Genomic DNA, 26,411 nt, shown 5'->3' with positions numbered 1-26,411 from the left:
TCCACTGCCTTGTGGCGGGGGGCTGCACCGAGGCCTCAACGCCGCCGATAAAATGCGACGGTGCCTTTCCGGCGTTGGGGTCATGGCGGGCCTCTCCTGGAAGAATTTTCCAGGCCCCCCTGCCATGTCCCACGATGTCGGAAGGTCTGTAAAATTCATCCCATTACCTTTGTTACAAGCTGCAATAATTTCCTGCTTAATGTTCTTTCCAATCATATTACAGGGGACCTGTAAACTATTCCCACCAGTGTTTTCTGATTCCTGCTATTCCTAACGTCCACCCAAATTGATTCTACTTCATGACCTTCTGAGGCCAGATCCCTTCTTATTAATCTCCTTAAGTCATCCTTTACTATACCTCCTCCTTTGCCATTCTGTCTCTCTCCAAAGTATTGTGTAACTGGGAATATTCATTTCCAAACCTTGATCTCCTTGTAACCATGTCTTGGTAATGGCAATTAGATCTAGATCATTTACCTCTATTCGTGCCACTAGTTCACCTATTAATTTCATTTTTTCTATCTTTTTGGAGGTTTCATTTTATATTTAAGGTTAATGTTCCAGTAATGATGCTATTCCTGATGTTTGAGTAGCTTTATTACTGTAATATTATTGCTACCTTCAGTGCCACAAAATATAAGCTGAAAACAATTAGAAGCTGTCTGCCCAGGACCACAGGAGTTTTCCAGATTCTACTGCAGTCTAAAAGGTTTTTTAAGTAACCTCCACTTTTCTGTGGTAACCCATGTTCATGATCAAGAGGCATAGGCCCTGATATTCTTCTCCTATGCGCCAGAGCATTGCTCAGTTCCTTGGAGCAAAAGAGAGGAAATGAGGATGAAGACCCAAGATATTGGATCTCTGCCCCTTTGCCTTGCCCTGGGATTTCCAGGACTTCCCCAAAAGTGGCAGAGTGTCTTGGTCTAAAACAGGCACATGCAGAGCATTGCCATCTAAATGAGGTAAGGGAGAGGTGGGGGGTACATTTCTAGCCTCATCTTCGTGAAAGTTCACCAGTTCGGTACACGGACACAGCGGTGTTTAATGACCCCGGTGCAGGTCCATGTATCTGAGATCAAAGGATTTCAGAAAGATGGTCAGCAAGATGGAGAAGGCCCATAAGTAGCCCTTTTTTTTGGAGGTGTTCCAACTGTTGTTTTGGACAGCAGCCAGGAGGCCCCTTTAGCCAGTGGTCATTACTGCTGCTGCAGCCTCTCAGGCCTCCAGCAACAGCTAGCTTTCCACTTCAGATTCTGGGTGAGGAAGATGATTGCTGCAGGCCTGGGCATCTGCAACAGTAGAGGCAGCTGTCTTTGGGGCTGAGGAACACCACTAAATTGCTTCAAAATTTAAATCATTGTAGGCTGCCGATCACTTGCACTCCTTAATGAGGCCTTTTCAAATGCAAATCCTCTCCAGCATGCCATAGCAAAGTTAGATTCCAGGAACATACTGGCATTCCTTGTGCCCGGCATTATTATAGTGATAGTGACAGAAAATATGATGATTCATATTAATCTAACATTATTGTACAATTTGAATATGCCTACCCATATCTGTCTGAAAACTGGTTGAATCAAAGCAGAAAATCTTGGTCTGTGACTGACCTGAAATGTTAACTCTGTTTCTCTCTCCACAGATGCTGTTGGACTTGCTGAGTATTTCCAGCATTTTCTGTATTTATTTCAGATTTCCAGCATCTGCAATATTTTGCTTTTGTACTACTCCAAAATATGTTGCATAGAGCTAGAGATTACATATACTTACAGGGATTCCTCGGAGTCCATTCCTGCCAGGAGGCCCAGGGTTACCTGGCCTGCCCTAAAATACAGAAACAGAGACTGTTGAATAATGTCTTCCCATGGAATAAAAATGTTCAAAAGATTTCTCATTTACTTCAGCTAGAACCCAAAATGTGAAGGAAACTTCAACTTAAGTTACTTACAATTACAAATTTTTGAAAGAGTTTTGGCCATGGTATGAGATTTATTTTAATGGACAGCATACCCAATTGATTTTGTTTTCCTCTGTGAGATCATGAGAATATCTTATTTATAGATTAAGAAGAATGTTTCAGTTTCTTACCGGCTCTCCTACAGCTCCAGGTTTCCCATCCGTTCCATCTTTTCCTGTAATTCCCTAGAAATAAAATAATAGTTGACTTCAACTCCATTCCAAGGGACAGCAATTTTCACCTGCATTTTCCATCGATCTATTTCGCAGGCGCCATGCATACGTAAACCCAATGCACTTCAATTGCTCATTGAGAATCCTGGGCAGACAGGTGGCAGACGGAATTAATGGGCAGACAAGTGGCAGATGGAATTAATGGGCAGACAAGTGACATATGGAATTAATGGGCAGACAAGTGGCAGATGGAATTAATGGGCAGACAAGTGGCAGGTTGAATTTAATACAGAGAAATGTGAGGTGCATTTTGGCACAAGGGATAGGGAGAGGCAATATAGAGTAAATGGTACAGTTCAAAAGAGTGTACAGGGACAGAGGGACCTGAGGGTTCATGTACATAGATCTTTAAAGGTGGCAGGACATATTGAGAGAGTGGTTAGAAAAGCATATGGGATCTTGGGCTTCATAAATAGAGTAAATGAGTACAAAAGCAGTTATGCTGAACCTTTATAAAGCTCTGGTTAGGCCCCAGCTGGGGCGGCACAGTGGCGCAGTGGTTAGCACCGCAGCCTCACAGCTCCAGCGACCCGGGTTCAATTCTGGGTACTGCCTGTGTGGAGTTTGCAAGTTCTCCCTGTGTCTGCGTGGGTTTCCTCCAGGTGCTCCGGTTTCCTCGCACATGCCAAAGACTTGCAGGTTGATAGGTTAATTGGCCATTATAAATTGCCCCTAGTATAGGTAGGTGGTAGGGAAATATAGGGACAGGTGGGGATGTGGTAGGAATATGGGATTAATGTAGGATTAGTATAAATGGGTGGTTGATGGTCGGCACAGACTCGGTGGGCCGTAGGGCCTGTTTCAGTGCTGTATCTCTAAACTAAACTAAACTAAACTATTGTATTCAGTTCTGGTCACCATGCTTTAGGAAGGATGAGACAGTACTTGAGAGGATGCAGAGGAGATTTACCAGAATGGTTCCAGGGTGAGGGATTTTAGCTACAAGATTAGGTTGGACAAGCTGGGGTTGTTCTCTCTGGAGCAAAGGAGATTGAGGCGAGATTTAATAGAGGTATACAAGATTCTGATAGGTTTGAATAGGGTAGACAAAGAAAAGTTGTTCCCATTATCTGATGGTACAAGGACTAGGGGACACAAATTTTAGGTTTTGGGCAAGAGATGCAGTGGGGATATGAGAAAGAGCTTTTTCATGCAGTGAGTGGTAATGACCTGGAACTTGCTGCATAGGAGAGTGGTAGAAGCAGAGATGATGAGTAATTTCTGAAGAAAATTGGATGGGTACTTCAGGAAAATAAACTGACAGGGCTATGAGGATAGAATCAAGGTACAGGACTGATTGGATTGCTCTGCAGAGAGTTGGCATGGACTCAATGGCTTAATGGCCTCCTTCTGTGCTGTTATGACACTGCAACTATGAGTCTATGATATGCATTGGCCCCGCCTTACATAAGAATTTCATCCAGGACTCCATGCATGAGTGGCAAGAGTTGCTTGAAAAAGTCTGCAGAGCTCAAAGAAGGGTTAAAATGGTAGTTCAAAAGCTGGAAATGGGATAATGATTTCTAAGAATGGAGAAAAAGTAGCAGAGGAGAGTGCAGTAAGCAAGAAGAAACAAAAGTAAGGAAAGATAAAGTACAAACGGAGAACAGAGGGAAAGAGAGGAAGAGGAAGCTGAATATTGATGAGACAAAGGAAGGAAGGCTAAACGGATGAGTAGGAATAAAAGACCGGAAGAATTTTCAGAAAGGAAAAAAGTAATTGGCGGAAAAATAAACATTTTTTAAATAATGGAGAGTTAAGTAGGCAGTGCTGTAAGGCAGGTTTTGAGAGTTAAACAGTGCTTTCTATTTTTCCAAGCAACATTGAATTGAAAAGAAAAGAATGAGTAAAGTTGGATTACTTACAGGTGGTCCTAATAATCCGGCAGGTCCCTGAATTCCTCGAGCACCATCCTTCCCCTAGAAATATCCACAGATTTAACTAACACTGCTCAGAATCCTTTTTTGTTTGTTAATTGGCATCTATACTAGATGAATTAGGTTGTCTGTTCATTTGGACTATCACAGCTCTTCCAAGTTACACCTCCACTTTCATTCTATCTGCAACTTGCTTCAGTAGGCTAATTTTGGGTGATGGCTCACATCAATGCTGAACGTCATTGGTTAATCACAGGGATACACTGTATGAATGATTAGATTCTCCAATTGATATCACTACCCACCTAAAAGTGTCTATTGAACTAGAATTCTGTAAATATGTAGCATCCAAACTCTAAAGCATTCCCAAGGTATTGGCCTGACAAGAGAGGCCTGTTGTTTGTTCCTAGCTGTATGACACTGATTTTCATTTTGGATGCTGGTTGAGTGGGTGGTAGATGGAGAGATGGCACCAGCGAGAGACCTGATGCATTTTTATGGTTGGACTTTACGTGAATAATTACGGTGAGCTGTTAGCACTGTACGGGTAATGTCAGTTAGCTAGTTGATCGTGGAGGTGATCAGGAAATCCGACGGCTCTTCTGCAGAGGTGAGTCTGAAGTAGAGCTTAAAACTGAGGGTGGAGGTAATCCTGTGAGGGAGCAGAGGGACCAGAAGTGGGTGAGAAGATTTTTGCTCCTCCTGGCTGTAAAAATAAGTGCTGCAGTGGTATTGGCCCATTTAAGGACCACAAGTTTGAATGCTCAACATTCAGTTCCACTGGATGGAGCATCCAAAGGCTATTTGCTTGTTTCCTAACTTGGTCCAAGATGATGGTTGTCTATTTGTTGCATCAGAATTTTTAGGCAAGCTTGCACCTCTTTACAGACCTGTTTGAGCATTCACAAATTAAGGGGAATTTTATTCTTTCTACCCAGTGGTAACTGTGTGGAAAGAAGTTAAAGTAAAAGTGCCACACTAACTGCTCTGTCTCCTCCCTGCAACTTTTTTTAAACATTGTTCCTTCCCTTTGAGTCCTCAGGGGTGGTTGTCCCTGACCTTTTGCCAGTTGCCCAGGCCCAAGTAAGGGTCCCATGCTCAGGGTTATGAGCCATGGACAACAGCAGAACCAGTGAATTTTTGGTGGCAATGGCGGAGGAGCTAGAACCTCGAGGGACAAGGGCTGTTTACAGGCGGAGCATCCTTCAGGAAGAGCGCTTGTGTTACCTTTAAAGCACACACAAGGAAGGTAACAGGAAACTGCCTCATGCACTTTTTCCCGAGTCATATTGCTCATTTCTCATGGTAGTTAAAAAAATGGGAGGCTCTTATGAGCAACTGAAGAGAAAAGTACAGGACTGTAAGGCATGGAGAAATGAGCAGAGGACCTGCCCTTGGGCAGATCAACATTACACTTTCCCCAGGCAATTAAGGCACCTGACTGACTCAGGCAGTTGTCTCATGAATATATGCAAATCAGGGCCTTTTCCATCTTAATTGCTTACTAAGCAGAACATCCGCCATGGATGCTCCACTCAGTAAAACCAGTTGCAGCAGAAGCAGCGGCCTTAAAAAGCATGTACAAAAACATATCTTTGTGAGGTCAGGAGGAGCAGGACCCTTCCTCCAGGTCCCACAATGAAAATTTAGACTGCCTCATGATTCCCCTTCTATGTTTGCGGAACTCATCTCATAACTTACCAGCGCATCAGTCTGGCTGAAATTCACCAAATCTGACCATCTTCCTCGGGAGGCAGGCAGCTCACCTGCTGCATTTAAATAAGACTTGACCATTAAAAAAGAACAGGCCTCTTGCAGCACCTCCCAGACAGTCAAACTGCATGCACTGTTGGCTTTCCACCAGAGAGCTAAATGTCCTCCTATTAGCTCCCCACCCACTTAGCTCTTTTTGCCATTTGTTTTCCACTTACAGATGCTGATGGGCATACTGTGAATTTCCAGATCTTTCTGAATTATTTATTTAAAGGAACTTATCATAAAACAATATTATTAACAATTCTGGAGCTGACTTCTATTCACTTTTGGATTCCTTTTTCTTTACCCTTTACCCCTCTAGAACATCCATACCTGCTACCAGAATGGGCAGGTTGCCATGGCATTCTCCATAGTTACAGACAATTTTGCTGTCCCTTGAATTGGCTTGGGACTGGAATAGGGTAGAACAGTGTTCCTTCCTTAAATGTGGTTTAACTCAGTCCCATACTTGGAACAGGATAAATTTCCTTCTAAAGTTCCCTCCTACCAAATCTATTTGAAGCTACCAATATCTTACTTTCTCTCCTCGCAGGCCTGGTACACCAGGAGATCCTGGAATGCCATCAGTTCCCTGGGAAGAATAAAACAATAATGCTTAGTTTATGCACTTGTAAACTGAAGTTTGGCTGCAGACTCCGACAAAGGTCAATGTGCAATCCTATTGTTATACAGTCTGAAAAGTGTTAACAGTTCACAAGGAACTAATTCAGACACATGGTGAATTACTCTCTATGCACAACAAGCCAGTTTCATTGTTAACACGGATCTGTAGTGGTATTGGTCAACTTGGTGTGAATAGATTGAGTTCTTTGAGAGGATTCTGCGGGCTGGGCTTTCTATTTTGTGTTGGGACCCTGACTTTTGTGTTAAATGTGAGTTCTGACCCCACACTGCAGCAGTCACCCAACAGTGATTTTGCCTTGATTGGTCATTTAGTGGCCAGAGGGTGTGCTGGCCATCCGATTAAGGACGGCGGGCAGGATCTCGAAGCTGGAGGGCCAATAGGAGGACCTTAAGCATGGAAGGACCTACAGCCTGCCAGTGCAAGCAAAGGAGAGAGAGAATGCCTACATCTTGAGGTGCCCTTTCAGCCTTTTTAAAATATTTGAACTAAAAAATTATCATAGCTACTGGACCACCATTGTGGAGGGTAAACCCTTCCACAAAGCAGCCTGCTGCCGCACCTATTGCCTGGTAGATTGGGAACAGGGGCTACCTCAGGGTCATCCTGGAGTGTTGGCACTCCCACCCCCAAAGTCTATCATCGGGAAGCCACCTCCAGGCAGCCACCATGCTGCCAATGCCGCGGGGGTGGGGGCATTGCAGACCAACTGGAAAATTCCATTCAGCATCTGATCAATGCCCTTAATTCACTTTTTAATTACCTTAACTAGCTTCCCACAGCTTGTGGGTAGGTAGCCATTCCAATCCCAAAACGGCCTTCCTGAAAATGGCTTGGGATGGGATGGTGCTCGTAAACTGGCATGCTGAATGGCAGTGTGAAATTATGCACCTGCCCGCCTCTGTTCCTGCCCCCATTTCGGGATGAGTATCCTGCCCTCTAAGTCAATTCTGATAAATGATAATTAGATTCCTGGTATCTGGAATCATCTTGGTATTTCTACTGTGGCAATTCTGATTGGGCCCAACTGAGCTCTAACCAGCTGCCAGCTGCCATGAGTCTCATTGAGGGCTTTATTAAAGCTCCAGTAAAATCTGCCAAAGCATATTGATCACCTTGCTAAGTACAGCCATTTACTCTCTTGGATGTATTTTGCAAGCTACCCTTATCTCTTCCTCTCTTGGGTTTCAGTTCCACCACTGGAGTGGCATCGTGTTACCTTGATATTCCTTAGGTTTGTCAGTGCGTCCGATGTGCCTATTGACCTTCTAATTCTTGAAACTTCAATTAAGTCACTTTAAAGTCATCTCTTTTCCAAAGAAAATGTGCCACATTTCCTTAACCATTACTCGTTACTTAGGTACCTGCTATCTGGAATCATTCTGGTTGCTGACCTCTTTACTGTCTCAAAGGCAATAATATTTTTCCTATAATTAGGTGATTAGAACTCCGTACAGTACACCAGACTGGGGTCTAACTGAAACCTCATAGAGCAAGCCAGGACCTTATTTGTTCTTGTATTACAGGAAACAGTGGACGGATGGCTTCTTCATTACACTACTGCCTCCTAACGAAAAGTTCCTGCTAAAAATGGGACATACACACAAATTTATACTTACAGGTTGGCCTACAGTTCCAGGTGGTCCAGGATAACCCGGCAGCCCAGGACTACCCTAAGCAAAAAACAAGCAAACACCTTAGTAAGAGAAATCAAGGCCTATATCTTTACTCATCAGTTATGTGTACACGATCACTACCAGCAGGGATCACTGATGGTGATCAACAAAGGCAACCTTGGCTATTTTATAATCTTTCTTAGCCTGGAGACACTCATACACAGTAATGCAGCATCCTCTAACCCAGCACTGATCAATAATTGCGCAAACCTGTGATCGTCCAGGGATTTGTACCATACTGGACGATGTATTCACCCATTAAACCGTACTCCATGTTAAAACGGAATCAGCAAAAATTCATAAAATCTTTTTTTATTATTCATTGGTGGGATGTGGGTTTCTCTGGCTAGGTCAGCATTTATTGCCCTTGAACTGAAGGGCTTGCTCGGCCATTTCAGAGGGCATTTTAAGAGTCAACCACATTGCTATGGTTCTGGAGTCACATGTAAGCCATATCGGGTAAGGATGACAGATTACCTTCCCTAAAGGACATTAGTGAACCAGATGGGTTTTTATAACTATTGACAATGGTTTTATGGTCATCATTAGACTAGCTTTTTAATTCCAGATTTATTAATTGAATTCAAATTTCACCATCTGCTGTGGTGGGATTTGAACCCATGTTCCCAGAGCAGTAGCCTGGGCTCTGGATTATTAGTCCAGTGACATTACCATTACATCACTGCCTCCCCTTTAAGTCCCCCAGAATAACTATTTCCTTCAGTTGCTATGTCATCCAAAAGCTATTGACCACAATAACGCAAGAGAGCTAGATTTTTAAGATGGTAACCAATGTAAGATCTAAACATATTACCTCATGGAAAATAATATGTGATTAACACTAGCTGTTAAATATTCCTGAGGTTGGCTCTTAAAAATACTATTTTATGCTCATATTTCACCACTACTCAACCTCAAGCATAAATTTTCTAAAAAAAAAGGAAGATTCTAGTCCCCACTTAAATCCACCTCCCCAAGATTTGCTTTTTTCCTCTTTCTCAGCCAATGCATCTCTGAACCAATGATCCTATGGATCACCTGGAGCAGTGAACCTATCATATCTGTCAGTGCCCAACGAAAGAGAATCAGGGCGATAGTCTGGCCATGTTGAGGATGGCATAGTGAAATATTGTGCGACATAGGATCATGAAGTCAAGCAATTCTACCACTAATTCTGCTTAAGGAGTATCTTAACTATAGAAGGAAGGAGGCTAGCTTACATCTTATACAGAGGTTGGGTAATGGTAGAAAGATGATTTGCTTTATTATTGCTATAGGCAATTTACAATGACAAGTTACCTGTTCGCCCTTATCACCAGATAAACCAGGCAAACCACGGTCTCCTTTGCTGCCCTAATACACGGGACAGAAGAACAGCAGAGCATTAAATACTGGTTTGAATGCAGTAACAATTCTACATCAAGTTGGGGGGGTTGGGGAAATAAAAGTTTTGAATTGCTCCCCATTTTTCAGGTTGGTACCAATAACTGTCGTGATTAAGTAGAGTGGGGAACAAATGGTAACTGCTGTGGTTAGGTGGACAGAGTCACCGGCCAACAGCAAGTACTCCTTTGTGGGTGATATTCTGGTGACGTGAAGTCTTAACAACCTGCTCAACGGCCAGTGAAAATTCAGCTGTCGAGGGTAATGAAATTAACACTTTTTTCTAATGAGGAAAGGTGAAGGAAATTTGACTTGTTCTATTCGGAGTGGAGAAAAATACAAAATGCATTAACTGAAGTTTCCAAGATAATGAAGGATTGATTCAAACAAGTTGGTCACTATTGTTTCAGGGTTCAAATATCAGAGACATTAGTTAAAAATCAGATCATGGGAAAAGGGAAAGACAGAGGGAACATTTTCACTCAAAATGCTGGAGATATGTGGTCAGTTACTTACCAAGGCAATTATAGAAGCAGAGGGAATAGAATAGTACACAATAATTAGATGCATTTCTGAAGAGTTGTGGATTGGTTGTGGTGAAAAAGTCATGGGGATGCAGGGAAGTGAACAAATGTTGGGTCGAATACTTCTAACCAATTAAAGGCAATATTGTGGCCTTGATGTTAACAGGAAGGCTGGGAGCATATGGGGGAGTATGGTAGCCTGGGGGAAAACTTGGGCAAGGACAGGGACGTGGAAACCCTGCTGATATTATTGGCAGGGCCTCATTTAAATAATCTGTTGCTGCTGTCCAAATTGAGCACTTACAAGCAGTAGGAGATCATATCTGAGGACGCATGGGGATGGGATCTGGCAGTCAGTACAGGATAGAAGCTCCAAGCTGCCATTGGGAGGAGGGGTTTGGTGGTGGAGGTGGGAGAAATGAGGACAACGAGGCTGTGATCGGGCCATTGGGATGGGAATAGCGAGCATTGGGACTGTAATCAGAACAGGGGAAAGTGGAGGTTATGGGAGGAGCAAGGGAAAAATGATCTGTCATCGGGAGGCTGAAGGCTTCTTTGTGAGGCCTATGTGGGAGCACTCCTGCTCCTCCTGACCCATAATAAATGCCAAAGAAGCTGAACTTCAGTGCTAATTTGGCATTTCCTGCCTTGAATCTGCTGCTGGGAATTTCACTGCTTGGACTTCTCACTTATTCACAGTTAAATTTAAGCTGCAGTGCCAATGAATTCATTGGGCCCCGACTTTTGAGTGCCAGTTAGGCCCTCACTTGTATTTTGCAGGAGCTTTGTTGATGGCCTGATTTGTTAAAACAATGGCATTAGGGTGGATTGAGGTTGGGTCACTGATCCTGATATTTTAACCGAAACCCCTCCCCCGCACCACAAACCCTCTCCTGCTCATCGGGGGACGGGGGTGGGGGGTTAAAATCAATGTCGATAGTCTGTCATTCTACCACTAATTTTTAAACATAGGCTGGGATTTTATCCGGGCAACGGGGGTCTCAACCTCCAGCAAAAGCGCCTCCGAGAACCCCGCATCACCCCTTCTGTGGGAGGCTCGCTGAATCAAGTGCCAATTAAGAACTTAACTGGATAGGAGCCAGCCTTCCACGGGATCAAGGATCCTGATGAGCTGTCGGCCCATTCGAGGTGGAAGCAGTGCTGCTGCCAGTGGAGCACCCCACCCGTACCCGAGGACTAGAAGCAGCGCTGGACCCTGGCTACAGGTAGGTCAGGGCGCGAGGGGTCTCACATGGTGGGGGTGGTGGGGGAGGGGGGAGTAGGGTAGTCAGCAGCAAGGGCAGGGGAGTGGCTCTCAGTGGGTACCCCACCACTACCATCCGCAGGGAAGAGCATAACATACCGACCCATCCCCATTGCAATACTGAGATCATTTGGTACATTCAAAGAATATTCAAAGAAGTATTTTTAAATGATTTTATTTTTCAAATTCTTGTAACAGTTGTGGCTTATTAAATTTAAATTTGTAGAAATTCCTTCTTTATAATGTTCTTTCAGAACCAACACAATATTTAAAGTGTCTTTTAAATTACATGCTTGAAGTGCCTTTATTAAGCTGGTGGGACAGGACATTGGTCTATCAACATGCTGTGGCCTGGAAAGAATGGCCATGGAGTTCTCATTATTTCCCCCTGGTGAGTTCCTAATCTCAATATCCAGAATAGATACAGATTTCTGCACAGGCCAGGTGGGAAAACTAGAAGGTAAGACAATTTCGACCAGTGACAAGTACATCCTATTATAATGCTACCAAAGGCCTTAGGTTACTTCTGTGCTTCTATTGGGTGCATTGGCTGGACTTTGTGATACTCCTCTGTAGCTCAGGACAAATCTTGCTTTCCAGAGAGGCACTATGGAGGGGAAAAGGTGGCAAAAACCCATGTTGGGTTTCTGCTCATTTTGCACAGCCTATAAACAATAGGCATAGGGCTACAATAGTAATGCTAATGAGGTGGGAAGGACGCTTCTGATTCTTGCACCTCCTTTGCCTCCCAGAATCAAAGGGACCAAGGGGGCATGGTAGCAGCGTAAAGTGGACCAAGAAGGAAGGTGCTCAATCTCTCATTGAAGAAAATAGCTTATTTTGTGCTTCAAAGCCTTCTATATGGTGCTTAGTCTGCTCAGGCCATGGGACTATGCTGGGGGTCGCACTGGGCCATGCAAGTTCTGGATTAGCAGTGTATTTCCAGTACTGCACAAGCAGGAGGAGAGGAATAATATTGGGTTCTATTGCTCTAGAGGATTAACATTGAAAAGGGACTACTGGTATTCTCAAGAGGGGAAGGGACAATACTTTCAGGATCTTTAATTCAGGGAGGTACATATTGAAATGCTTGTTGCATTTTCTTACCATTATTCCTGCTGGTCCTTGAGGTCCTGGAGGCCCTGATGGTCCTGGGTCACCCTAATGTAAAAAAAATGTTCATTAAGATCAAACAACAAAGTTTGTGAGTATAAAGCATCACCATTTATATTAAAATGAGTAAATAGAGGATGATAAACCCCTGAACAGCTTAATAACAAGACAGGTAGTGCAGACAGATGTGCTTCCTGTGATAAAGCATAGAATTTTTACGAATTGGCTTAACAACTTCATTCCTTTCTGACTGATCGCCACCTCACATAGTCACCTTTTAACATGTCTCTCAGTCACTGCTCTATCAAGAAATGCAACCTGCTGTCTCTTGAATTTGTTTATGTGGGCTTAATCTATTCCACAAGTCAAATATGTATAGTGGGAAAATTCTCTGTCTGCTCTCCTGTCTTACTTCTAACTCTTTTATTTTAACTTGTGTCCCCTAGCATTTGAACCCTTTACCACAGTGAACAATCTGTCAATCTCAAAATCATTTAGTTCTCTTCAATTTCTGTCTGCTTTCAAAGATAATGTGTCTAACTTCCTTAATTTTTCCTCATAACTTAAAATCCCAAAACTGGAATTGTCTTGGTTTCTCACTATCAAGTCCGTAAAAGCCAATAATATACTGATAATTAGCAACTAGCACGACATAGAGTACTGTCACCATATATACTTGCAACATAAATGAATAAGCAATTAGAACAGGCTTTTTTTTCTAAATTAATTAGGTACTCTTGCTCATGAAGCCTTTTATATTCACATACCCTGAGGCCATCTTTTCCATCTTTCCCAGGGAGGCCTGCATGACCCTTGCTTCCTTTGAAACCTGGTACTCCTTGTAGCCCAGGTGGACCTGCTGGGCAGCTGGTACACAAGTCCTGAGGGAGCCAAGTAAAAATGTCAGAAAGAATTCATGATTATTCCATTGATCAGAAGAAGCCACTCAGTTTGCATGGCCCAAATCAGCAGTGCACCCAATCCACTGAGGTCTGATTCCATTGTTAAATACAAAGCACTGTACTTGGCTTAATTTTGGGATAAGATAGATGACCATAGGGAGGGATAGAATAATGATGCAGCAACAACATGCTTAACAACAATGAGAATCAGAGATAGTTGTTGAGATGCATTTTTTTAACAGAGAAATTTTAAATACCAGTAAACTTCCCTGGTCTACATACACATAAAGAGCTACTCTCTACCTAGTGCTGTTCAAGTCACATCCCAAGCGATAATCAAAGTTCACAAGCAAGGAACTAATCTAAAAGCAAATATTATACCAGCTCCAGGATGTTTGTTTCTGCTACTCATGTGCTGTAATTTAGGTGTAGGTTATACATGATGTGATGTCCTGCAATAAATAAATTTGAAAGACTGTAAATCTAGAAACTCTCCCGAACCCTAAACTAGAAATACACTTTTTTAATCCGTTCCGGGGATTTGGGCATTGCTGACTAGGCCAGCACTTATTGCTCATCCATAATTTGCTCTTGAGAAGGTGGTGGTGAGCTGTCTTTTTGAACTGCTGCAGTCCTTGCAGTTTAGGTACACCAACAGTGCTGTTAGGAAGGGAGTTCCAGAATTTTGACCCAGCGACAGTGAAGGAATAGTGATATAGTTCCAAGTTAGGATGGTGTGTGGCTTGGAGGGGAACTTGCAGGTGATGGTGTTCCCATGCATCTGCTGCCCTTGTCCTTCTGGTTGGTAAAGGTCGCGGGTTTGAAAGGTGCTGTCGAAGGAGCCTTGATGAGTTGCTGTAGTGCATCTTGTAGGTGGTACATATTGCTGTCACTGTGCGTCGGTGGTGGAGGGAGTGAATGTTGAAGGTGGTGATGGGTTGCCAATCAAGCGGGCTGCTTTGTCCTGGATGGTGTCGAGTTTCTTGAGTGTTGTAGGAGCTGCACTCTTCCAGGCAAGTGGAGAGTACTCCATCACACTCCTGATTTCTGCCTTGTAGATAGTGGACAAGCACTGGGGAATTGCAGAATTCTCAATTTATGACCTTCTCTTGTAGCAATGGTATTTATATGGCTGGTCCAGTTCAGTTTCTGGTCAACGGTAACCCTCAGGATGTTGATAGTGGGGGATTCAGTGAAAGTAATGCCATTGAATGTCTGGGGGAAATGATTGGATTCTCTGCTGTTGGAGATGGTCATTGCTTGGCACTTGTGTGGCGCGTATGTAACTTGCCACTTATCAGCCCAAGCCTGAATGTTATCCAGGTCTTGTTGCATATGGGCATGGACTGCTTCAGTATCTGAGGAGTTGCGAATGGTGCCTGAACATTGTGCTATCATTAGCTAACATCCCCACTTGTGATCCTATGATGGACGTTTATTGATGAAGCAGCTGAAGATGGTTGGGCCTTGAACACCATCCTGAGGAACTCCTGCAGTGATGTCCTGGGACTGAGATGATTGACCTCCAACAACCAGAACCATCTTCCTTTGTGCTAGGAATAACTCCAACCAGCAGAGGGTTTTTCACCTGATTCCCATTGACTCCAGTTTTGCTGGGCCTCCTTGATGCCACCCTCGGTCAAATGCTGCCTTGATGTCAAAGCAGTCACTCTCACCTCAAATGTGTGTGGCTTGCAGGGGAACTTTCAGGGGGTGGTATTCCCATGTGCCTGCTGCCCTTGTTCCTCTAGGGGGTTGGAACCTCAGGTTTGGAAGGTGCTGTCAATGAAGCCTTGGCGAGTTGTTGCAGTGCATTTTGTGGATGGCACACACAGTGTGACAGTGGTGGAGGGTGTGAATGCTGAAGGTAGTGAATGAGGAGGTAGTCAATGGGCTGCTTTATCTTGGTTGGTTTTGAGCTTCGTGTGTTGGAGCTGTGCTCAACCAGGCAACTAGAGAGGATTCTATCATGCTCTTGATTATGGAAAGGCTTTGGAGAGTCAGGAAGTGATTCACTCACGGCAGACTACCCAGCCTCTGACCTGCAGCATTTAAGTGGCAGGTCCAGTTAAGTTTCCAGTCGATGGTGACCCTCAGTAGGTTGATGGCGAGGGATTTAGCAAGAGTAATTCCAGTGAAAGCCAAGGGGAGGTGGTGAGACTGTCTATTGTTGGAGGTGGTCAGTGCCCTGGACTTGTGTAATGCGAATGTTACTTGCCACCAACATTTCCTTGCGGCTGTGCGGATGCATGGCTGTGCAGCAGTCCAGAACTTACTGTGCAAGAGACAAATAGACCACGCACAAGAAGCTGCCCCTTTAAGATGTGCGTGTGTGTGGCCATGCAGCGATCTTAAAGGGACCACAAAGTACAACAAACGGGCCAAGCAGTGCACAGGGAAATTAGAGGGAAATGTGCTTGCCACTTATCAGCCCAAATCCAAATGTTGCCCAGGTGTTTCCCAGGTGCCCACACTACCAGAAGGATGTGGAGGCTTTGGAGAGGGTACAGAAGAGGTTTACCAGGATGTTGCCTGGTCTGGAGGGCATTAGCTATGAGGAGAGGTTGGATAAACTCGGATTGTTTTCACTGGAACGATGGAGGTGGAGGGGCGACATGATAGAGATTTACAAAGTTATGAGTGGCATGGACAGAGTGGATAGTCAGAAGCTTTTTCCCAGGGTGGAAGAGTCAGTTACTAGGGGACATAGGTTTAAAGTGTGAGGGGCAAAGTTTAGAGGGGATGTGCGAGGCAAGTTCTTTACACAGAGGGTGAAGAGTGCCTGGAACTTGCTGCCAGGGGAGGTGGTGGAAGCAGGTACGATAGCGATGTTTAAGAGGCATCTTGACAAATACATGAATAGGATGGGAATAGAGAGATACGGCCCCCAGAAGTGCAGAAGGTGTTAGTTTAGACAGGCATCAAGATCGGTGCAGGCTTGGAGGGCCGAATGGCCTGTTCCTGTGCTATACTGTTCTTTGTTCTTTGTGTTGCTGCATGTGGGCACAGACTGCTTCATTAACTGAGGAGGTGGAATTGGAACTGAATAGATTGGCGAATACATTGGCGAATTCTCCACTTCTGACTTTATGATGGAGCTAAGGTCATTGATAAAGCAGCTGAACATAATTGGGCCTAGGATATTGCCCTCAAGATGTCCTGGGGCTGAGGTGATGAGCATCCAACAACCACAACCATCTTTCAGCAAAGAACGACCAAGGGATTGATTAAGAAGGGGAAAATAGAGTACGAGAGCAAGCTTGCAGGGAACAAAAAAACTGACTGTAAAAGTTTCTAGTGGTATGTGAAGAGAAAAAGATTGGTGAAGACAAATTTAAGTTCCTTACAGTCAGAAACAGGGGAATTTATTATGGGGAATAAAGAAATGGCTGACCAACTAAGCGCATACTTTGGTTCTGTCTTCACAAATGAGGACACAAATATCACACCAGAAATGTTGGGGAACACAGGGCTCCGTGAGAGAGGAACTGAAGGAAATCAGTATTAGTAGAGAAATGGTGTTGGGGAAATTGATGGGATTGAATCCCCAGGGCCTGATGGTATGCATCCCAGAGTACTTAAGGAAGTGGCCCTAGAAATAGTGGATGCATTGGTGGTCATCTTCCAAGATTCTATAGACTCTGGAACAGTTCCTACAGATTGGATGGTAGCTAATGTAACCCTACTATTTAAAAAGGGAGGTAGAGAGAAAGCAGGGAATTATAGACCAGTCAGCCTGACATCGGTAGTGGGGAAAATTCTAGAGTCCATTATCAAAGATTTTATAGCAGAGCACTTAGAGAACAGTGGTAGAATCGTACAGAGTCAGCACGGATTTACGAAAGGGAAATCATGCTTGACAAATCTACTAGAATTCTTCAAGGATGTAACTAGTAGAGTTGATAAGGGGGAGCCAGTGGATGTGGTTTATTTGGACTTTCAGAAGGCTTTTGACAAAGTTCCACATAAGAGATTAGCATGTAAAATTAAAGAGCATGGGATTGGGGGTAGTGTATTGTGATGGATAGAAAATTGGTTGGCAGATAGAAAAACAAAGAGTAGGGATAAATGTGTCTTTTTCCGAATGGCAGGCAGTGACTAGTGGGGTACCGCAGGGATCAGACCTAGGATCCCAGCTATTGACACTATATATTAACGATTTAGATGAGGGAACTAAATGTAATATCTCCAAATTTGCTGATGACACAAAACTGGATGGGAGGGTGAGTTGTGAGGAGGATGCAAAGAGGCTTCAGGATGATTTGGACAAGTTGAGTGAGTGGGCAAATGCAAGGCAGATGCAGTATATGTGGATAAATGTGAGGTTATCCAGTTTGGTAGCAAAAACAGGAAGGCAGATTATTGTCTGGACAGCTATAAACTGAGAGAGGGGAATATGCAGCGAGACCTCGGTGTTCTCGTACACCAGTCGCTGAAGGTATGCATGTGGGTCCAACAGGTGGTAAAAAAGGCAAATGGTGTGTTGGGCTTCATATCGAGAGGATTTGAGTACAGGAGCAGGGATGTCTTGCTGCAGTTATACAGGGCCTTGGTGAGGCCACACCTAGAATATTGTGTGCAGTTTTGCTCTCCTTATCTGAAGAAGGACTCAGTAGCCTGTTCCACCTTTTGCTCCATACCCTTTGATCCCTTTAGAGCCAAGAGCTATATCTAACTCCTTCTTGAAAACATACAATTTTTTGGCCTCAACTGCTTTCTGTGATAGCAAATTCCACAGGCTCACCACTCTCTGGGTGAAGAAATTTCTCCTCATCCCAGTCCTGAAAGGTTTACCCCGTATCCTTAGACTGTGACCCCTGGTTCTGGACTCTCCCACCATCAGGAACATCCTTCCTGCATCTACCCTGTCAAGTCCTGTTAGAATTTTATAGGTTTCTATGAGATCCCCCCTCACTCATCTGAACTTCAGCGAATATAATCCTAACCGACTCAATCTCTCCTCAGACGTCAGTCCCGCCATCCCAGGAATCAGTCTGGCAAACCTTCGCTGCGCTCGTGGCGCCCTGCCCTGGTCACTTAAATGAGCTGCCGCATTTAATATCGCTCCGCGAAGCGTGGCCCCACATAGGCTGGCCGACATTGTTTACAGCCAGCCCCGACCATGGCGGCAACATCAATTTCAGCCCTGTCAAATTTTGCCTTGATGTCTAGGGCAGTCACTCTAACCTCACCTCTGGAATTCAATTCTTTTGTCGATGTTTGGATTAAGGCTGTAATGAGGTCTGGAGCTGATTGGTCCTGGCGGAACCTAAACCTAGCATCAGTGAGCAAGTGATACTAGATAGCGCTGTCAATGACATTTTACATCAGTTTGCTGATAATTGGTCGAATTGGATTCATCCTGCTTTTGTGGACAGGACATATCTGGACAATTTTCCACTTTGCTGGGTAGTTGTCAGTGTCATTGCTTTACTGGAATAGCTTGACTAGAATTCTGAAGCATAAGTCTTCAGGACCACAGCTGGGATGTTGACCGGGCTCATTGCCTTTGCTGTATCCAGTGGTTTCAGCCATTTCTTGATATCACGTGGAGTGAATCGAATTGGTTGAAGACTTGTCATCTGTAATGCTGGGGACTTCAGCTTCATCTCCTTATGCCCACACCTCAATGAATTTTGAGATTGGCACAACATTGAGCTCTTCTTTCATTGCCTTCGCCTCTGCGTCCACTTTTTTGGCCAAAAGTGTTTCCCCTGCACAGTGAACTCTTTTGCCCGTTTCAGAATTCTTGTTCCACATGAACACCTCCTTCTGATCTCTTAATCCTCTCTAGATCTTTTCAATGTGAACTGAACATTGGTGTCTCAATGTCTCTGCTTCCTTCAGTAACCCTAACCTACCTGCCTCTGAACTTGCAGCACACTGTTCTCTAAGGTTTGACCTTGATGTCACTAAACCTGCTGACAAGAATGGCGCTGCTCTTGTTTGGCAAACTGATCCATATCCAGCAGAGGCTGAATGCCAACTGTTTGAAATCTCCTCCTACCTCCCTTTGGCCCACCACCGAACATCAAACCATTGTTTCCAAGACTGTCACTGGTCTCATCTCATGAGGAGATCGTCCCTTCACAGCTTCCAACTTCATAGCTACCTAACTCCACACAGCCTGTTCCACCTTCTTCCTAAGATCCATAAACAGGGCTGCCCTATCGAACCATTGTTACAGCCTGTTCTTACCCAATGGAAGTGATTTCTTCTTATCACAACCCTTTTTTCCCCCACTTGTCCAGTTTCTTCCCATCTAGATCTGTGACTTCTCCATCACTCAATGCCTATTTAATAGTTTTCAGTTTCCATGGATGTCCAATCCCTGCACCTTCATCCCCACAAGTTTGGCGTAAGGGTTCCTCGCTTCTTTTTCCTTTAATAGATGCCCCTCCAGTCCCTATCTCCCATCACCCTCTTCCATCTGGTTAAATTTGTTCTCACATTGAACAACTTCTCCTTTGACTCCACTCACTTCCTCCAAATAAAAGATGTTGCTATGGGAATCTGTATGGATCCTAGCTATGACTGCCTTTGTGGGATATGCAGAAAATTCTTTGGTCCCCTCACTCACCTCTTTTTCTGGTACATTAGTGTCATTTACTGCTCTCGCCCTGAATGGAAAATTTAATCAACTTTGCTTTCATTTCCACCTTTCCCTCACCTTCATATGGTGCATCTCAAAACTTTTCCCTTCCTCGACTTCTGGGGTTAGGCCATGTATCAATATCCACAATAAGCTCATTGACTCCCAGAGCTATCTTGACTACATTCCTTCCCGCCCAGCATCCTGTGAGGTCTATTCCATTTTCCCAGTTTTTCCATCTCCATCTCATTTTTTCTGACGATGCCCCCTTCCATACCAGTCCATCCCATATATCTACCTTTTTCCTCAACTGAGGAGTCCCCTCCACCATGGTAGACAGGGCTGTCGACCATGTCCATTTCATTTCTTGAACTTCTGCTCTCACCCTTTCCCATCACTCCCAGAACCACAATAGGGTTCCCTTTGCCCTCAATCTCCACTCCACAGCCTCCACATTCAATGGACCATCCTCCACCATTTCTGCCACCTTCAGTGTGATGCCACCAGCAAACACATCTTCCCCTACCGTCCCCTTTCAGCATTCCAAAGGGACCATTCCCTCTGCGATTCACTGGTCCACTCTTCAATCACTGCCAACATCTTCTCCCCTTTCCACTGCACCTTCCCATGCAAGTGCAGGAGATTCAATGTCTGCCCTTTTACATCCTGCTTTTCCACCGTCCAGTGCACCAAACACTCCTTCCAGGTGAAGCAACGATTTACTTGTACTTCTTTCAAGATAGTATAATGTATTTCACTGTTCAAATGTGGTCTCCTCTACATGGTGAAATCAAACACAAATTGAGTGATCATTTTGTGGAACACCTCGGTTCAGTCTGCAAGTGTGACCCCCGAGCTGCCAGTCACCTATCATTTTAATTGTCCTCTCAACTCCCATTCTCAACTCTCTGTCATCGGCCTTCTACACTGTTCCAATAAAGCTCAATGTAAGCTTGAGGAACAGCTTGTTGTCTTTCAATTAGGCACTTTACAGCCTTCTGGATTCAGCAGTGAGTTCAATAATTTCAGATCATAACCTCTGCCCCCATTTTTTCAGACAGCAGCTGTCCGTGATGATTCTGCTATTTCCATTATCCCTCCACTAGACCCATCTTTTACCATCTTTTTTTGCCTTGCACCATCTCTTTTATTTTAAACCTTGTAAAACCTCGACAGGCCATCGAGCTAAACTGTTAAACTCTGTTTCTTTCTTCACAGTGCTGTCTGACCTGCTGAGTATTTTCAGCATTTTCTGCTTTTATTTTTGAAGTGTAATCACTGAAGTAATTTAGGGAAATTGGGCATCAAATTTAAGGAGCCACAAATAGCAGTGTCCTAATTTTTTAAAATAATCAAACATTTTGTAAATATCATCTTAATTTTCCCTTATTAACTGTGCTGAAATTTCAGTTAACCTTTACTATTCAAGTTATTTCCTTAACAATGAATTTTAAATATTCTTTCTACATTTTACAGCTTTGGATGCATGCAGAGCAGTTAACAACCTTATGGGGCACTGGGAGCATGTTATCAGTAATGCTGGTCACTGTATTGTTTACATTTTTCAGCATGATCAGTACAGTAGTTTGACTTCAATTTCCGATAGAGATTGATAAGAGTTCAGTTTGATATCTCACATGCAGCTCAGTGCCTCTGCTCTTAATTTGAACAGCCAACCAAATTCCCTCGCTTTTTTTGTTAAACACAGTTAATTAACTTGCACTTCAACTCACAACATCCAGGTGTGAAAATTAGATTACCAGCACTTCACCCAACAGCAGATACTCACTGTAATAATGCAAATGATCATCTTGCGGCAATATTTGTAACTAATTATTGCCCTCCAGAATGCATGATGTCATACATAATGCTTGATTAATCAATTATAAAGATACAGTCATTGACATTCCATATTACCTTATGATTAATAAGATCAGTAGATAATCTTACAGAATCTCTCAGGGTAACACTTAATCAACCACTGTGACATCATTGCAGAATAGTTCAATAACAGAGAACAGTAGTAATAGTGTAAGAATAGGAATAGCTGTAAGAGTAAATGAAAATAAAAATGAAGCATTACATTTTTCAATATTGTTACTGAAAAATGAATGCATGGGAGAATTTGCAGGACTTTTTGTTCATAATAGCAGAGAAGCAAGAACTTTACCAAATCCGGATATATTTTTTCCTTGATAAAACATCATGTTTTAGGAGATGCTGACTCATCAATGCAAAGGGATGACAGCATTAGCAAATTAATTGTCTCTCTTTCAATCCCTAAGGATTACAACAAGTAGTTCATGATAAAGCATGGCATAGTCACAATGATGGTTTTACCCAGCATTGGTTCAACCATCTCAGAAGAGTATCATCTGCTGCTTTAAATTTCTCTACATTGTCCCCTGAGCCAATTTTATGTGAGGCTAACAAATGACTCACCTTAACCATGAATTCTATCTGTCCCCTTGAAACAAGAGGTAATGATGCCTGTAGATCAGAAAATACTATGATATCAGCGTAACATAATTATACTAATGCTGCATTATTTTTTACCAATGCATCAATTTTACATGTAATGTTAGATGTGATTCTTTTTCTCTGTTTCTTTTTTTTTGGAATCAATTTATTCAGGAATTGAATATGGTAAAGTTAGCATCTTCAGTTTGGTGGTGAGATGCTATTAATATAGTTGTTGAAAGAGGGGAGAGGTGAAAGAAGGTAAGAAAAAAGGCATGCTGGTATCATGGAGTGGGGAGCTCCTAATCTTTATATAACATTGCACTGAAATACTGAGCCTCTCCAATCTCCACAGATGAATGTATGTGAATGTGGAGTCAGCATTTTCCACAGATTCAGGTGCTCGGCAGCATAAAAACCTGGGTAGGGCAAAAATTCCCAAAGGTTCTGTGTCTTCCATTGGCTAACCTGCCTCACAGTCACTTTGAATGGCATCGGACACCATCCTGTAGGGATACTCAGGCGAAAATGGCAGCAAGAAATTGGGACACACAAGAGGTCTGCTTCCGTTTAATGAAATCATGAGGGAAAGTCACCCTTTGTTCCTTATGTGGCCCTTCTGAGGGGCAGTACATAGTACCAGGGACAGAAACCTTGATAACACACACTGCTTCCTCTGATCCACATATGCTCATTGTTCTGGGAAGCCAGTATGGAGGAAATGAACTAAGGAAGAACAAAGGGAGAGAAACAAGGAATTATAAAGATAGTAAAGGAGACAAATGTGAGAAATAGCATGTGATACAGCTACGGACTACCAGAAAGATTTTAAAAAGCTGATAGAACAACCAGCCATAAGTGAGGAAAATTAAAAATAAATGCAACTAGATAAAAAAAAAAGTAAAGAGCAAGGGAGAAGGAGCAAAAAGAAAATGTTTCTGGACAAGTTAATAATGGCACTATAGGAAAAACTAACATACAGGTTCTCCTGGAGGTCCTGGATCTCCTCTAGGGCCTGGTAAACCCTGCAAAACAAACCAGAAGCATATCATAAATATTATTTTCGTTACTAAGAATTCTTTGATACAGCAATTCCAAATTGTTGCAGCCTTCAGAAAAACCTTGACCTTGTTGAGACAAGGACTATATTACAAATGGTTCAGAGGTGGAGGGGTGGTGGCATTTTAGAAGTTGTTACCTCCATCAGCCTGTTGACTCCATTAGCCTGTTGTACTATATGCTATTCATATTATGCTGAGATTGTAAAAAATAGTTCCCTCGAGCAAAAAACTGAAGGAACAATTAAGTAATTGAATGCTGTGATGCTGAACATTAGACTTTATAATGTTTCAATCAATTTAACCATTTTTTAAATTAGATGTCAATCAATAGGATTAACAGCTGTTGTTTTCTTTCCATGATTCTGGGATGCAGCTCCAGCTGTGAGTGACAACAGGGTATTTGACCATCAAAGGGCATCAAAGCTGTGCTGTCTCCAAAAGGTGCTCAAACAGGTAAACTTTCAAGCAATGTCACTAGATAGAAATCAGGATCAAGAACTTTGAATTTATTCCCCCCCCCCCCCACTTAATTCATATGATACCTTCCATTGCAATAGCAGCAGCTAATTAGACAACTGACAGAGCAAGATGTTAGCATGTGAGTTAGGAGTGCAAAGTTGAGAATGGTCCTTTAATGAAAAGCGTGCCTAATAAAGTTGAATTGTTTTAAAGAGAAAAATGCTCTGTGTCACTTTCTACTTCAAAAGCTTCAAATGTGTTTACTTTCACAAAGACCTTTAACATCTATGTGAAGCGGGAAAAGAGATACTTCAATGTAAAATTAAAAGACTACCGATACTTTATGTACAATATCCTTCGTTATCATTTCTGACTCGCATTTGCTTTCCCCACACTAGAAAAGGGCATTTGGGGAATAATTAGTCAGTTATTCAATTGATGATAATAAGTTAAGTGAATCAAGAAACTGTTCCCTTCCATTGTCTCCCAACAATGTATAAATACATCAGTACATTCACATTACTAGCTCCTAAGTAGGCTATAGTCAAATAACACATTGAGGGTAAGTTTGGATTTTGTCAATAGTGTAAAATGCACAATTTTGGCTCGTCACCTATTAAAGATCTCTCCTGATTTTCGTTTCCATTGACTTCCATAGGTGGCTGAGGCAATATTGTGCACTTTACACCATTGTTCAAAGTCAGAATTGCCCCCATTAAAAGTGGGACACCTTTATTTGAAATGTTTTTCCTTCCCTTAGCTTCTCCTTGAATCTTCCTGTGCCAGACATGTCCCACTGGAAGAGAGGGTAATCTATTCTTGGACTTCCCTTCTCCTTTGTTAGTTAATCAAGGAATCACTGCAATGTTGGTTAGTGTGTGCCAACTTAAGGTTACTAGATTTTATTTCTGCTGAAGTGACAGTACTCTTATGAATTTCAGGAAGACTTACATCATTTCCAGGCTGGCCTGGGGCTCCAGTTGAGCCTCTTGGACCCTAGCAAATAAAATTAAAAATGCAGTTTTGTTATAATACAGCTAAACCATCTAATTCGAGCAATAACTTTGACACAGTTCTGCTGGGTGAATTTAAAAGCAACTTTAAACAACTTCCACATAAAAAGAGCTTAAGATCAGAAAAAATATACATAGATGCATGTTACCAATGGGCTGAAAAGACACTTTGGAGATGTGCGTTGCTGGGTAGTTTTCCTCTCCAACTTCCTCTCCATCTCTCCTGAAGGTGTTATTTTGTGTGGTGTATGATTCCATGGGTGCTGTCATCCTCTGGTACCTAGCTCAAGTGGTTATTCCTCAGGCATGACCTTGGTCAGTCATGCCCAACAATGCATGACATCACAGCCCTGATCCTGAATCTGTTTCTGTCTTTATCCAATGCCCCCTCACCCCACATATACTTTTCAGCAGGAATCATTGCATACTGTTGACGACTGGGACAGGAGTTTTTCTCCCCCTGGTTATCATTGGTCTATGTAGCTCAGTTACATGCTGCCTTTACTACTGAGCACCAGCTAACCACCAAAGCAGCTAGTAATCAGGTTGCTCAGTGGGGGATGTATTGTTTGGCACAATCATGTACTCATTGTAAAATTATGAGGGGAGACATTATTGGTGGGCTTTCACTTAGACAACCCAGCATGACTGGAAGCAAACTGAGGCAAATCAGTCAAAAGAGATCATTTTAACACTGTCTGTTACAAATGCCCATGGTTCAGTTCTCTTTTCACTAATATATTATAATCTGCTCTTCTGCGTAGGCAGGAAGGACACCAGCCAGAATATGGTGGGGTCCTTCTTTAAATATGCAGTTTGGGCATCAATGACGTAACCAGACGCTTGTTAGGAGAAGCTGTTATGGCTTTACTGCGGGAAGAGGAGTTGTTGCCAAAGAAGAGGTCAAAAATATTATTTTACATTTTTTTTAACTTTCAGGGTTATTCCCTTAAGATTAGAAAGTTGAGAGGTGATCTAATCAAAGTGATTAAAATGATAAGGGTATTTAATAGGTTGGATATAGGGAAACTGTTGCCTGTGGAGTTGGAATCCAGAACAAGGTAGCATAGTGTTCAAATAGAGCTAGGCCATTTAGGACTGAAATCAGGAAACACCTTTTCACACGAAGAAGAATGGAAATTTGGAACTCGCTCACATGGTGCAGATGGAGTTCAAATACTAGTCAGCCATGATCTAACAACACAGGAGTGGTTTTATTCTTTCCAGTTTGCATTATCATTACAGCATCAAAAAGTACTTTGCCTGCTGAATGCAAACAGTGTGATCAATACCATGACACAGTCTGCTGTGAGTGTATGCATCATCAAATACAGCAAAGAGACAAAGGACTGGATTTCAATCTGGTGACGGGGGTTCTGGCAGTCAGCCGGAAGGCAGGGGGAAAATCTGCCTCAGCCCTCCGTTGGACCCCGGTTGCAAACTAACAGTGGGCAGTCAATTGACAGCCTGCCATCAGGGATACCATCAGAGGGCTGGCAGCT

At 43.0% G+C, this 26,411-nt stretch overlaps 1 protein-coding gene across 2 annotated transcripts in view; it reads right to left on the bottom strand.

Annotated features, from left to right (window-relative positions):
• Positions 1–26,411, bottom strand: part of col22a1 (collagen, type XXII, alpha 1) — a 419,868-nt gene that overhangs the window by 44,376 nt on the left and 349,081 nt on the right. The window contains exons 40-50 of one of the 2 annotated variants that reach the window (XM_068031367.1): positions 24,848–24,892; positions 23,357–23,401; positions 22,359–22,406; positions 13,190–13,303; positions 12,417–12,470; positions 9,438–9,491; positions 8,082–8,135; positions 6,358–6,411; positions 4,053–4,106; positions 2,086–2,139; positions 1,768–1,821 (exon numbers count right to left, since the gene is read on the bottom strand). In XM_068031367.1, coding sequence (XP_067887468.1) covers positions 1,768–1,821; positions 2,086–2,139; positions 4,053–4,106; positions 6,358–6,411; positions 8,082–8,135; positions 9,438–9,491; positions 12,417–12,470; positions 13,190–13,303; positions 22,359–22,406; positions 23,357–23,401; positions 24,848–24,892 — 630 coding nt within the window. The remainder of the gene's footprint in view (positions 1–1,767; positions 1,822–2,085; positions 2,140–4,052; positions 4,107–6,357; positions 6,412–8,081; positions 8,136–9,437; positions 9,492–12,416; positions 12,471–13,189; positions 13,304–22,358; positions 22,407–23,356; positions 23,402–24,847; positions 24,893–26,411) is intronic. The other variant, XM_068031368.1, reaches the window with a different exon arrangement.

This window comes from Heterodontus francisci, chromosome 5 (assembly GCF_036365525.1).
Source record: "Heterodontus francisci isolate sHetFra1 chromosome 5, sHetFra1.hap1, whole genome shotgun sequence".
In the NCBI taxonomy this organism is placed as follows: domain Eukaryota; kingdom Metazoa; phylum Chordata; class Chondrichthyes; order Heterodontiformes; family Heterodontidae; genus Heterodontus; species Heterodontus francisci.
This window is presented reverse-complemented; position numbering and strand designations above follow the sequence as displayed.